Here is a 14165-nt window from a genome sequence, read left to right on the forward strand (position 1 = left end):
AGTGCAGGTGATAACAAACATGGACTATATGTCAGCATTGAACTGCCTTCTCTCCCTGCTGCATGTACCCTAACCTGTCTCATATTACCCACTTATTTCTTAGAGATTAATCAAATTATCAAATATGTTTTCACTTCTGAGATATCGCCCTGATCTGATGTAACTGCACTTCTTATTCTGCTCTTTTATTCTGTTTGTCTTGCTCAGATTCTTTGATTTGTTTGAGAAGCACGGAGGCTACAAGTCAGGAAAGCTGAAGCTGAAGAAACCAAAGCAGCTCCAAGTGAGTGAGATTGATTTTTATCCCCAGCCTTTCTTTTTCCCACACTCCCCCTCCTCTGTTGTTCTTTTGGCAGATTTCGACTGAATCCTACCAAGACTAATGAAGGGTTTCAGATGAGAAGGTTGCTTTTCACTAATTATTATTATGGAGCAGAAACCATTATAGTGTTGTCTAAATATTTATACCAAACCCTGCATTTATCCTGTCATCGTGTACATGACTAGTCTTTCTCTTTGCCATTGTTTTCAGTCAGGGCGTTAGCAAAGGTTTCAGTGTGTGTTTTAGTCTGACATGTAAACAAATAAAAAGATAAGAGCCAGATAAACGAATAATGTGTGTTTCCAGGAAGTGCTGGATATCGCCCGCCTGCTGCTCGTTGAACTCGTCCAGCACAACGACTGTGAGATCGAGGAGAAGAAATCCAAACTGGAGCAACTCAAGACGGTCCTGGAGATGTGAGTGACGTCTCACATCAAACACACACACACACACACACACACACACACACACACACACACACACACACACACACACACACACACACACACACACACACACACACACACACACACACACACACACACACACACACACACACACACACACACACCCTCCTAAACAAACAACACAGTCATTATCCCCCTGTTTCCTGTCATTCATCACCCACTCTCATCCACCATGTGTAAACACTCCTCAGGGTTCATTCATCTTTCCTCACAAACACACACACACATGTTAACCTTGATTCTACCTCCCACTCTCTTGAGTACCTAACTCTTTTCTTCCCTTTTCTGTCTCTCTTTTCTCCGGCCCACCCACCCATCCCTCCCTTCTTCCTTCTCTTCAAAAGGAATTCCAGCTTGAATGACATTCAGTACGCACCCTCTCCCTCCTCACTTTAAAGGATGAGGTTTTACCACCCTCCTTTTAATTTAGTCTTCGACTGTGCGTACAAAATGTTATGAATACCTGTTGTTTAATACCTGTGAGAGTAGCCTGAAACGCCTCCATTGGACTCCATTGTTTACTTCCTTAACATAATTGCATCACCATTTAACACTCATGCCTCTATTAGCTAGTGCTTCAACACATTTAGACTAAGAGGCGGGACATCTTTAAGCGGTTGACCAATCACAACAGAGCATTGTATGTGATAGGCTAAGGGGCGGGACATCCGACCATTCACAACAGAGCTGGCCAACTAACCAATCAGAGCAGAGTTGGCACTGGTTTCAGACAGAGGGTGAAAAGAGGTGCTGCAGCACAGGCAGTATGAGAACAATAAAAAGCTTTTTGAACATTAAATCATGGACACATGTCACAGTAGAGACACTACACACAATTATGAATAGCATTATCGGGCTTTTTAAAAATTGTATATGAGGCAGCTGGCAGCACATTTGTCTTTTATTAGAACAAAAAAGCAATTAAAGCAAATATATCTGACTATTTTGGAAAGTGATGTCAAATCCTGGGACATTTCAAGTAAATGACTTCTCAATTTACCAAAGGTCAAATTGAAATAACCTTAATGTCTGAAATAAAACATTGTGGTATTTGTTTTATTTGCTAAAACCTTCATAACTAAGCCATAAAATAGACCGAAGGTTGGCCAACCAGCCCCACGAGTGTACAAACAGGGTAACAGTTAGTTTTATACAAAGATTGTGCACGATGAAAGATAGTATAAAATATTTTGAAAGGTATTCCTAACGTTTTGTGCGTGTATCATTTTTATTAACACCCATTCATTGTTAGCACAGTCAAATGTCCCTGATGACTTCACTGTGTAATTCAGTTTGCTGTGAGACTTTGTGTGCATGCTGTTCTCACCACAGCGTTAACATTCATACACACATGCAAGCCAAACGGGAAATACAACCTCCTTAGCGACGGTAATAATATTATCATCCTTATACAAAAAAAAACACGGTAAAAAGAATAAGTGAAATCATCAAGAAATTCCGGATAATAAGAATTGTATTCATACATTTATTTGATTTTAATAGAACATTGGATTTAAAACGTACAGACAGTTATACAATATCATCTTTTTATAAATATTTCCATTATAATGAAATAATACATTTATTTTTAATTAGTTAGAAACAATAGGGAAAACCATTTCACATTTTTTTTTTTATATTACTGTGATTTTCCAGCTGAGTGGCTGAAGTTAATTTAAAAAAAACAAAATGCTTCTCCAGCTAATTATATGTATGAATAGTAGTAATTGTGAGGGTTTGTGTGAGTCAGCTGTTCAGAGTTATTTATCCTGCTTCAGGGTCACTGCCGCTCCTCTCAGAGAACACTGTGCGCTCATTAGTCTGCAGAATGTGCCAAATTCTTCCTAAAGCACAGTGTAAGGGGCAAAGCTCCTGATACGTGTCTGTGTGTGACTTAATTCAGAATAACAGATTTGAAATTGGCTTTGATTTCGACCTTGCAGCATTTTTAAAACAGGTTCTCTGTCTCTTTTGTTCTTACACCCACACACTTGAAAATATGCAATTATGCACTTTAATCAAACTGAACAATCTAGCAGATCAAAACTGCCCGATGACCAAGTTATCATTAGAACATTTTCTAATACTGTTACTTGATTGTGTGATATTTTCGAAAAAGGTGTTTGCCTTTTTCTGTCTCTCTTGGACTTTAAAAAAAAAAAAATGGAAGTCAGACTTTTGATTTTAGATATTAAACAAAGTTCTTTAAGCTGGGATAAATTCTTCCTGTGTTTTTGTTTGCACTCTTTGTCCGACTTATATGTGCGTATTAACATTTGTTGTGTTGGTTCTGTTTGTGTGTGTTTGTGTGTGTGTCTGTGTGTGTGTGTGTGTCTGTGTGTGTGTGTGTGTCTGTGTGTGTGTGTGTGTGTGTGTGTGTGTTGCTAGGTACGGTCATTTCTCAGGTATAAACAGGAAAGTCCAGCTGACCTACCTGCGTAACGGACAACCGAAAGCCTCCAGCGAAGAAGAAGGTACACACACACACACACACACACACACACACACACACACACACACACACACACACACACACACACACACACACACACACACACACACAAATGAAAGTGAAATGATGATATTAATCCCCCAAAAACCTATAAACACATGATATTAAAATGTTATTTTGCTAATTAATGCTTGTCAAAGAAATAAATCATTCAATTTCTAACAACTAGTTTACAGATTTGTTAACGTGTCAGTCAAACTATTAAAGCATCCTGGGATGGTAACATCAACGTAAATGGATAAAACCAAACTATTGATGGGAAACTAAGCAGGAATCTTGTGTTAAAGTAACACTTAGACTAACACAATATTCCTGCACACTTTGAATATTTTGAAGTTGCTTAAAGTATATTTTTTATAGGGATATCAATAACGTTACTTTGTTGTATTTCAGACTCTAAGAAGGACGGCCCCTCTCTGCTGCTGGTGCTGAAGTGGGGGGGCGAGCTGACGCCTGCAGGCCGGGTTCAGGCTGAGGAGCTGGGCAGAGCTTTCCGCTGCATGTACCCTGGAGGTCAAGGTACCCGCTGCACTCACATTACCTAAAATATGAACTTATAAATCCTTCTGCCGTTGCTGTGATTATTTCTTTCTTCCATAGTGTAAAATGCTTATCCTCGTACTTTTTGGCTGCTATGAAAAGAAACAGCTTCAAACTACAAATCAATACAAAAACATGTTGTAGAAAACACTCCACTATTTGATTGTCGTCTGAACGATTTAGGAACTTCCTACATACTTTCTAATTTTCTAAAATCGATTAAATTCCCTGACTTTCTATTGTGTGTAATCCACCTTTCAAACTTCCATGAGATGGGAACAAATTGAGAGTTTTTTGAACACTTGCACACAAAGAAAGCAATCACGTACCTAATGAAACACACACACACACACGCACGCACGCACGCACGCACGCACGCACACACGCACGCACGCACACACACACACACACTCTAGGGCTGACCGATTAATCGATTTTAAATTGAAATTGCAATTTTAAATGAAGCAAATATCAAATCGCAAAGCCTGCAATTTTTTTTTTTTTCCGTCTTGTGTGTCAGTCATCCACACCAATCAGAAGTGCTGTGCTCCACATGTATCAGCCAATCAGAAGTGGCCCATGATAGAAGATGATAGACAGATTGATCCAGTCACCTGCCAAGTATTTTTGAAATACTTTTCCAAATGGCTTCCAATGGAGCTCTCCTAGATGGTTTGGTGAAACAAACCATCTAGGAGAGCTCCATTGGAAGCCATTTGGAAAAGTATTTCAAAAATGTAAGTTTAGTTCTTTCACTCGTAGCTCGGGCTGCGGGGGTGCTAGAGACGGGAGCATGTTGATACGACCTTCCTAGCCGGAGATATGGCCGCATTTTACAATAAACTTCCGTTGGGTCGCTTAAAAACAAATATCGCAAATCGAATCGCAATATCTGTCAGAAAAATCGTAATTGGATTATTCCCCCATATCGTGCAGCCCTAACACACACACACACACACACACACACACACACACACACACACACACACACACACACACACACACACACACACACACACACACACACACACACACACACACACACACACACACACACACACACACGGCAACAATTGACATTGACATTCAGAAATGCACATACATTACCTCAGTTGAAATGATAATCATAAAGCACGGCCTGTCCTCCCTTTGCTCGTAAAAGTATATTTTTAGCCGTTCTTTTCAGTTGTGGAAAGCACCTGCATATACAGAACAATGTCAACACTGCATAGCTGACATACAGCCTATCAGAGAGGCTCGAGGTGGAGGTCATTTTGGAGTCAGCCGGACACATGTTCCCACTTAGTGCAGGGTCTTTATTTGTTCAGACTTTTAGACATGTTGCAAAATTGCAATGCATTTTTGACGAGGTTATGACCAACGACATTGGGCATTGAAGCCTGTCTTTTTTTTTTGTATCAGATTCGAGCAAATAAGATCAAGCACAAATAAATGTCTGAGATTAAATAAAACTCAGCTGGCACAGATCTGATTCAATAGTCTTACAATAGAAATCTGATATGGAAAAAGAAGAATATCTTTCAATGATGATAACAGCCTCTTTAATACTCTTTTGTTTACGCCCTTTTCTAAGCCTATTGAACATTGTGAAAAGCGCCGCATTAAAATTAATCAGCACTTTATTTGGACTACATGTGAAGCAATAAATAAGGGAATTTCCCGTTAGTCAGTGGTGTGTGTGTGTGTGTGTGTGTGTGTGTGTGTGTGTGTGTGTGTGTGTGTGTGTGTGTGTGTGTGTGTGTGTGTGTGTGTGTGTGTGTGTGTGTGTGTGTGTGTGTGTGTGTGTGTGTGTGTGTGTGTGTGTGTGTGTGTGTGTGTGTGTGTGTGTGTGTGTGTGTGTGTGTGTGTGTGTGTGTGTGTGTGTGTGTGTGTGTGTGTGTGTGTGTGTGTGTGTGTGTGTGTGTGCAAATAAAAGACAAAATTGAAGCAGTAATATCTTTAGAGTTAAATTAAGCTGATTACAAAGCAATCACTCATTCTAATCTCAATGCACTTCTCCAAGGTAAACACATAGAGATAACTGTGTCTTTATATCAGGAACTGATAAAACTGCCATCTATATTTTATTTACAGTATTTACATCACAGTGTCATTGTTGGATAATATATCAAAGATATAACGCTGAACAAAAGGACTCAAGCTGACATGTATGTGCAACATGCTGTCCACACCCTGGTGGTGTTGGGTGCATCATGACACACAAATGCAGCGCTGCTTTTCCTCAATGGAAAGATGAAGCGTGGAGTTTCTCTTCTGTAAAAGAGTCAACACACCTTTAACCCTGAGTGAAATACAATGAGGACAAACCAGCGCCTTACACTTGATCACTTTAATAATTCCTTATGTTTATTTACAAATACACATTACACACATATCATACATGTAACAGTCATGTACTGTGGACAATACCCACAGGAGCAAATTCGCTGTGGTGGCGGAGGCGGGTTTTGAACTGGAGTTCCCCAACGCCCCCTTGATCTGATGATCAACGCACAGCCCACTGCGCCACTCCGCCTTCTTTCCCTCAGACTCTTTGTTTTATTGTGCATGCAAACAACACCTAAACTGCACAGAAAGACAGCCTGAAGCAGAATTGAAATGAGATGAAATGGTATGCAGCCTTTTCTCATCTCAGCCACTGTTTTCATACTTTCTTTTTCCACCACCAGTTGTGTCTATTAACTCTGCTCTTCTCTTCTTACCTGTTGTTGCTCTGTGTAAACTACCAGCCGGTAACCGGTCCCTTGGCTGTGAGTCCCCTATTGAGTTTGGTAAGAGAGAGGTTTCCTGGACATCACCACTGTTCCACGCCTTTCTCATCCTGAGCGTTCGTCCCACTAACGTGCTCTGATCTCGCCTTAATCTCATCTTGATTTAGATTCATTTCACCCTGTGGCTCGTGCTGTTCGTCCTCCTTTGAGAGTACTGTGGGTTGTGTGTCGTGGGTGAGATGATCCTCTGCAGCAACACAGACATATACAGGCCCCAAAAGTGACTGCTGATGCGGATCATCTCACACTAATCCTACTGAATTTGTCTTTTCATGAGTTCTTGGATATGTTGTTTTTTGCTTGATGAAAGCCAGCCCAACCTGGATTAGATACTAGAAACGGGGTTAGTCCCCATCAGATATTTTAATGTGAAACAAGGCATGATAACCCAAGGAAGCTTTGGATATAACACCAGGTTGTTTGGCTGCACACTAAAGAAAAATGCATGAAGCATCAGTGTGATTTGATCTGAGGCGATAGTATGCATCCACTTCCTTCAGGTACATTAATTTAAGTATGTTTAACGTGTTACAATACTTACTGTCCCTCTTCAAGTATCCCTCTAAAGTACACCATCTTCATGGGAGCTGCCTTCAGTCATTGTTGGGGGTTAACTCAACATCTGTTCACTTCACTTTCACTACAATTTATATTTAGCTCAATCAAACAATTTCTGTTCACATTAAAGTGAAGTGAGCCATGTCAAAAGCTTACAAAGCAATGCATTTGTTTGTTTGTTTGTTTGTTTATTTATTTAAAGGATAGTGCTAGGGATGCCAGAAACTGACCATGATCAAAATCAAAAATCGGACAGCCCTGGAGAATAATAATCGAGTCTGCACTCTGCTGGCTTCCTCCAAGTTTACAGTAAAACAAACTGGTGGTGTGACCAATGGCCATTTACAACTATTAATACTATTACTATTATTAGCATTAGTCTATATTTTGGTTGAAACTAAGCCAGAAAAAAAAAAAAATCATAAATAATAATAAAAAAATATATAAATAAAATCGAATTTTAAAAATAATTTTCGATTATGGAGACTGTAACGAATAATCGAATAATCGAATAATTGCTGGCATCCCTAGACAGTGCACATTAATCCACATTGCTGTAAATGAGCCAGTATTAGCCAGCAGGCTAATTTTCAACTGTTGTCCTTGGCAAGATGTTAAATGACCACAACAAGACTAGAGCAATAAAAACATAATTAAATAGAGTACAGCAGACAACAGCAGTACAACAATAGAGAGGAACAAACAAACATGCAAACAGATGAAATATCATCACACATGATGCAGTTCAAAGTGTTCACATGTTTGATTGTTTAAAAGCCAGTTCTTATGATTGCGGTTAAATGTATGATAGGAGGTGTTATTCCTTATCTGTATTGGTGTTGTGTTCCAAAGTGTTGATGCCCTCACAGAGAAACAGTGTTTACCAAAGGAACTGGACCTAAGAGGGGCTACACAGTCCCCTCTTAGGGCAGACCTTGTGGTTCTGCTGTTTGAGTGGTGGGGGAACTTGAACCGCACAGTTGCACTCTGTCCCTTTTTTTAAATTGAAATCCTTGGTACTTTTGGGTTCAATCAACTCTTCTCCTCCGACTACTTCCCTGCCTCAGCTGTCTCTTGATTGAGACAGTTATTAGCTCATTATAAAGCTCCTCTCTGTACGTTATGTTCCAGGTGACTATGCAGGGTTTCCAGGCTGCGGCCTCCTGCGTCTGCACAGCACGTACCGCCACGACCTGAAGATCTACGCCTCTGACGAAGGCCGGGTGCAGATGACCGCCGCTGCTTTCGCAAAGGTAACGGCCCAACAATGTTCAACTTTTGAGGCTCGATGCTTGGCATCAGCCAATCAAATCCCGTTTATGCAATTCCCGCCAGTACAAGCGCTAGCCAATCAAACCGCGTGTATGCTGATACCGCAGGTCTTGACTATTTTCCATATGTCATAAAATGGAGGATAAATTAATCATTGCCGTGGCAAGTGTCCCAGTCCTGTATGACTGTACTCTGTTCACTCACCGGGACCTAAACCGGAGGAACCAGGCATGGCGGGAGGTGGCAGAGACAGTTGGTGAAACTGGTAGGTTTTCAACTGTTTGGGGAGTTTATATCCAGTTTACTAGTGGAGAAGAAGCGGGCTTTATTGTGCTTTGTATGCCGGGGGCGGGCGGGAGATTCCTGATTGGTTGTTGGTCGCCTTGGGCGCGAGAAATTGCCAAGCCTCAGACACGCCCAGCTTCAACATTTTTTGATGCCTGTTGTGTAGACGGGCCGTAACCCTGACCCGGCCTGAAAGACTTTATCCTGTGCATAACTAATGATACACTTCCAGGGGAAACTCTGAAAGGGACAAAGTATATCTTCGGATGCTTGTGATCCATTGTTTCTGCCTTATTACAGTGAAGACATAATTGAAGAAATATTTAATGTGTATCCTGGTGGACACAACTTCAGAGATGGAATTAAATTGTAATTTTTTAACTATTATATTATTTTTGTTTGTGTTTTCAAAAGATGTTGTGTTGATATAAGACAAAAAAAAATAAAGAACATATTTTCATTGCAAATTAAAACAAGCAAACGATTCCACTTTAGATTAACTTTAGTACATACAGGACTGTCTCAGAAAATTAGAATATTGTGATAAAGTTCTTTATTTTCTGTAATGCAATTAAAAAAACAAAAATGTCATACATTCTGGATTCATTACAAATCAACTGAAATATTGCAAGCCTTTTATTATTTTAATATTGCTGATTATGGCATACAGCTTAAGAAAACTCAAAAATCCTATCTCAAAAAATTAGAATAGTTCCTCAGACCAAGTAAAAAAAAAAGATTTATAACAGCAAAACACAATCAAACATTTGAAAATGTCCATTAATGCACTCAGTACTCGGTTGGGAATCCTTTTGCACGGATTACTGCATCAATGCGGCGTGGCATGGAGGCAATCAGCCTGTGGCATTGCTGAGGTGTTATGGATGCCCAGGATGCTTCAATAGCGGCCTTTAGCTCATTAGCATTGTTGGGTCTGGTGTCTTTCAGCTTCTTCTTCACAATACCCCACATATTCTCTATGGGGTTCAGGTCAGGGGAATTTGCAGGCCAATCGAGGACAGTAATGCCATGGTCAGTACACCAGTTACTGGTGGTTTTGGCACTGTGGGCAGGTGCCAGATCATGCTGGAAAATGAATTCCTCATCTCCATAGAGCTTTTCAGCAGACGGAAGCATGTAGTGCTCTAAAATCTCTTGGTACACAGCTGCATTTACTCTGGGCTTGATGAAACACAGTGGACCAACACCAGCAGCTGACATGGCTCCCCAAACCATCGCTGACTGTGGGAACTTCACACTGGATTTCAAGCAACTTGGATTTTGCTCCTCTCCAGCCTTTCTCCAGACTCTGGCGCCTTGACTTCCAAATGAAATACAAAACTTGCTTTCGTCTGAAAAGAGGACTTTGGACCACTGTGCAACTGTCCAGTACTTCTTTTCCTTAGCCCAAGTCAGACGCCTCTTCCGTTGTCTTGAGTTCAGAAGTGGCTTGACCATGGGAATACGGCTATTGTAGCCCATTTCCCGGACACGTCTGTGAACAGTGACTTTTGATACCTGGACTCCAGCTTCAGTCCACTGTCTTTGAAGCTCCCCCAAATTCTGGAAGCGACTCTTCTTCACAATGCTGTTAAGGCTGCGGTCATCTCTCTTGGTTGTGCAGCGTTTCCTGCCACATTTCCCCCTTCCAACAGACTTTTTGTGGATGTGCTTTGAAACTGCACTCTGTGAACAGCTTGCTCTTTGAGAAATTTCTTTTCGTGTCTTACCCTCCTGATGGAGGGTGTCAATGACGGTCCTCTGGACAGCAGTCAGATCAGCAGTCTTCCCCATACTTGTGATTTAGTTTACTGAACCAAGCTGAGTGTTTTTCAAGGCTCAGGAAACCCTTGCAGGTGTTTCGAGTTAATTAGACGATTCAAGTGATTCGTTGAACACCCTACTAGCATACTTTTTCATGATATTCTAATATTTAGAGATAGGATATTTGAGTTTTCTTAAGCTGTATGCCATAATCAGCAATATTAAAATAATAAAAGGCTTGCAATATTTCCGTTGATTTGTAATGAATCCAGAATGTATGACATTTTTGTTTTTTTAATTGCATTACAGAAAATAAAGAACTTTATCACAATATTCTAATTTTCTGAGACAGTCCTGTATAATCACTAAATAATTAATTTTATGTTGATGAACTTGTATATATGTTAATGTCCCTCTCCAACCCTAACCCTAGAAAAGATAGTGTTACATAAGAAGCTGTGCAGAATGAAAAATAACTATATTGAAAATAAAATATTGTTAAGCTTTAAAAAAAACCTGTACATTTACTAAATGAAAAAACAGGCTTTTGTCTGTAAATAAGACGTAACATTTTAGAAAGCTGCAGATACACAATAAGAAAGGTTTAAGGTTATTTTACAGAAAGTAATGGACCTCATTCTGCTTGACTGCAGACATGCACCTTAAACCTTAAACATGTATCTCATTTTCTCAAAGGAAATAGATTAAGTTGAAAGTCCACACATTGATTACTCACCACTTCTCTGGTCTCCCTTTAGGGTCTGCTGGCTCTAGAAGGAGAGTTGACTCCCATCCTGGTCCAGATGGTGAAGAGCGCCAACATGAACGGTCTGCTGGACAGCGACAGCGACTCTCTGACCGACTGCCAGCAGAAAGTGAAGGCCCGACTGCACGAGATCATGCAGAGGAGCCAGGAGTTCACAGAGGACGACTATCTGAAGGTTTGTAGCTGAGAGGGGGAAAGAGAACATGTTTGATTTGATAAGGTAAATACTTCAATGTTCCCCAGTAAGCTCAGTTTAAACTTCGTGAAGTGGTAATTATTCCAAGAAATGTCAATCTCTTTGTAATTTACTTCCTATATGATGTTGGGATGAGATTAAAGCCAGAGGAATAATACATTGAAAGTGTCAAGGCAGTAAATGTTATCTGCCTTTGGTACACATGGTTCCTACGGTCATTACAAACCTGGAAAAGTCATGGAAATTCAAAATGCAAATTCCAGGCCCTGGAAAAGTTATGGAAAACAATATTTTTGGAAAAGTAATGGAAATGTAACTAAAGTTGCATCAAATATAATTTATATTTTATCAAATCGCCGACATAGTAATACTATAATGATAATAAATACTGTATCGTATAGGAATGAAACGTAAAATGGCATTTAACTGTCGAGGTATTTTGTTGGTGAGAGATTTTTACAATCACGCCTACTATTTGATTTGTTTTAGATAGGCCAACATGTTTCATATGCAGACCTTATTTTCCAGCTTACCATGCTAAAATAAAAAAAATTCAGTGGTACCGCTGAGAAAAAGTCATGGAAAATTAGGTAAAGGTCATGGAAAAGTCATGGAAAATTAGGTAAAGGTCATGGAAAAGTCATGAAAATTAGGTAAAGGTCATGGAAAAGTCATGAAAATTAGGTAAAGGTCATGGAAAAGTCATGGAAAAGTCATGAAAATTAGGTAAAGGTCATGGAAAATTCATGAAAAATTAGGTAAAGGTCATGGAAAATTAGGTAAAGGTCTTGGAGAAGTCATGGAAAAGTCATGAAAAATTAGGTAAAGGTCTTGGAGAAGTCATGGAAAATTAGGTAAAGGTCATGGAGAAGTCATGGAAAATTAGGTAAAGGTCATGGAGAAGTCATTGAAAATTAGGTAAAGGTCTTGGAGAAGTCATGAGTGAAAAAGTGTATGAACCCTGGGTATAATAAAGTCTTTCTACTTCTTATTTAGCTCCTATTGTTCTTCCTCTTGGTAGAAGTGACGTCTCTCAGACATAATAAAAGTAATATTATTTCTGATGGCAAACATTATTACAGAAGCTGACTTTTCAAACTACATGTGCTAAAGGTTTCAAAGTATTTTTGTCTGCCTGTATTCAACAGTATAATGTGATGTTAACATCTTGTCTGTTTCCTCTGTGTACTAGTTGGCGCCGACTAGCAGCCCGTCGCTGGTGAACTCGATGAAGATCATACAGAATCCGGTCAAAACCTGTGACAAAGTGTACGCCCTCATCCAGAGCCTCAACTCACAGATCCGCAAAAGACTGGAGGACCCCAAGTCTGCAGGTAGGGTGACCCTGCCTTACCTAGTTCATACAGAAGAAAAGCATTCAGCTGCATTTAGATAAACGATTATCAAAATGTTCTTAGAAGCCAAAATCTGTGGTTTAGTAATCTATTTTTAAAGCACATATCCTAACCTAAAGGCTTTACATAACATTACATTATATTTCATTTAGCTGATGCTTTTATCCAAACAACTAGTACAATTATTATATGTGTATGCCAAGGTTCAGTTGAAACCGGTTTTAAGTCTGCGATGGAAGATGTGTAGACTTTTAATTTGATATCAACCCAGAGCTTTTTCCACCATTTTGAACCCGTGATAGGTATATTACATTTGAAGAAAATGAAACGTATGATAGAAACAAAGCAAACAAGCAAGCAAAAGGAAAACAAAACGTAAACCAACAAATATAATTTAAAAGAAAATGAATTAACAGGTAGTTCTTTAGCCTGAAATTCAAAGTAGCCTTATCCAAAATCTTAGCGCTTCTTAGAATTTGTTCCGCAGTTGAGCAGCGTATTAGCTCAAACAGCTTTACCAGTTTAGTTGAGATGCTTTTCTCTGCATGAATCAGGCAGAAGCTGGAAAGGTGTGCAGGCTGTGAATATCAGGTAAACATTGCCAGACATTTACCTGTCCAACATGGAAACATGGCTCACTCCTGCTGTGCTTCTTGTCTCAGACCTGCAGCTGTACCACAGTGAGACGCTGGAGCTGATGCTGCAGCGCTGGTCCAAACTGGAGAGAGACTTCCGAATGAAGAACGGCCGCTACGACATCAGTAAGATCCCCGACATCTACGACTGCATCAAATACGACTCGCAGCACAACGCCTCGCTGGGACTGGAGGACACGCTGGAGCTGTTCAGGCTGTCCCGCGCCCTGGCAGACATCGTCATCCCTCAGGTTAATGAAGACCAAGCTCAGCTCTCCTCAGGGTCTCTCAGGCCATTTCATTACATCTAGCTGGTGCTTTTTATCAATTTAGGATTAGTAAATCATCAATGAGGAAAGAAACTCAAAATGGCAAGAATCATGTAATTAGCTCCAAATAAGACAAACGATTTCAAGTGCTACAATCAAAAAGGTGTTTTTTTGTCCTCTCATTGTTTTGAATGTATTTATTAGCCAAGATGCATCTGAGACAGCTGGAGAGATTTTACCACCTGATCAATAAGGAGCTAGATCCACAATTTTGGAGACAAAGAGCAAACTGGGCCGTTTCTCAATCTCGAGGATGCTGGCTTGTTAGTCGCCTACTTCCAAGTCACTTCCTTCAGAAACGAAGCAAGTATGCTTCCAAGCCACGGCTTCGGAAAACGAAGAAGAATGGAACAGGCTAACAAGTGTGCCACT

The 14165-nt window shown here is 40.1% G+C and overlaps 1 protein-coding gene across 1 annotated transcript in view; it reads left to right on the plus strand.

Moving 5' to 3' along the window:
* The window catches only part of ppip5k1b (diphosphoinositol pentakisphosphate kinase 1b), a 68447-nt gene that overhangs the window by 26266 nt on the left and 28016 nt on the right, over positions 1-14165 (plus strand). The window contains exons 10-19 of the mRNA XM_079684588.1: positions 202-283; positions 629-738; positions 1134-1157; positions 3178-3263; positions 3695-3820; positions 6592-6633; positions 8323-8444; positions 11271-11453; positions 12667-12808; positions 13492-13715. Of these exons, the coding sequence (XP_079540714.1) occupies positions 202-283; positions 629-738; positions 1134-1157; positions 3178-3263; positions 3695-3820; positions 6592-6633; positions 8323-8444; positions 11271-11453; positions 12667-12808; positions 13492-13715 (1141 nt within the window). The remainder of the gene's footprint in view (positions 1-201; positions 284-628; positions 739-1133; positions 1158-3177; positions 3264-3694; positions 3821-6591; positions 6634-8322; positions 8445-11270; positions 11454-12666; positions 12809-13491; positions 13716-14165) is intronic.

Source organism: Notothenia rossii, assembly GCF_949606895.1.
Source record: "Notothenia rossii genome assembly, chromosome: 5".
Classification (NCBI taxonomy): domain Eukaryota; kingdom Metazoa; phylum Chordata; class Actinopteri; order Perciformes; family Nototheniidae; genus Notothenia; species Notothenia rossii.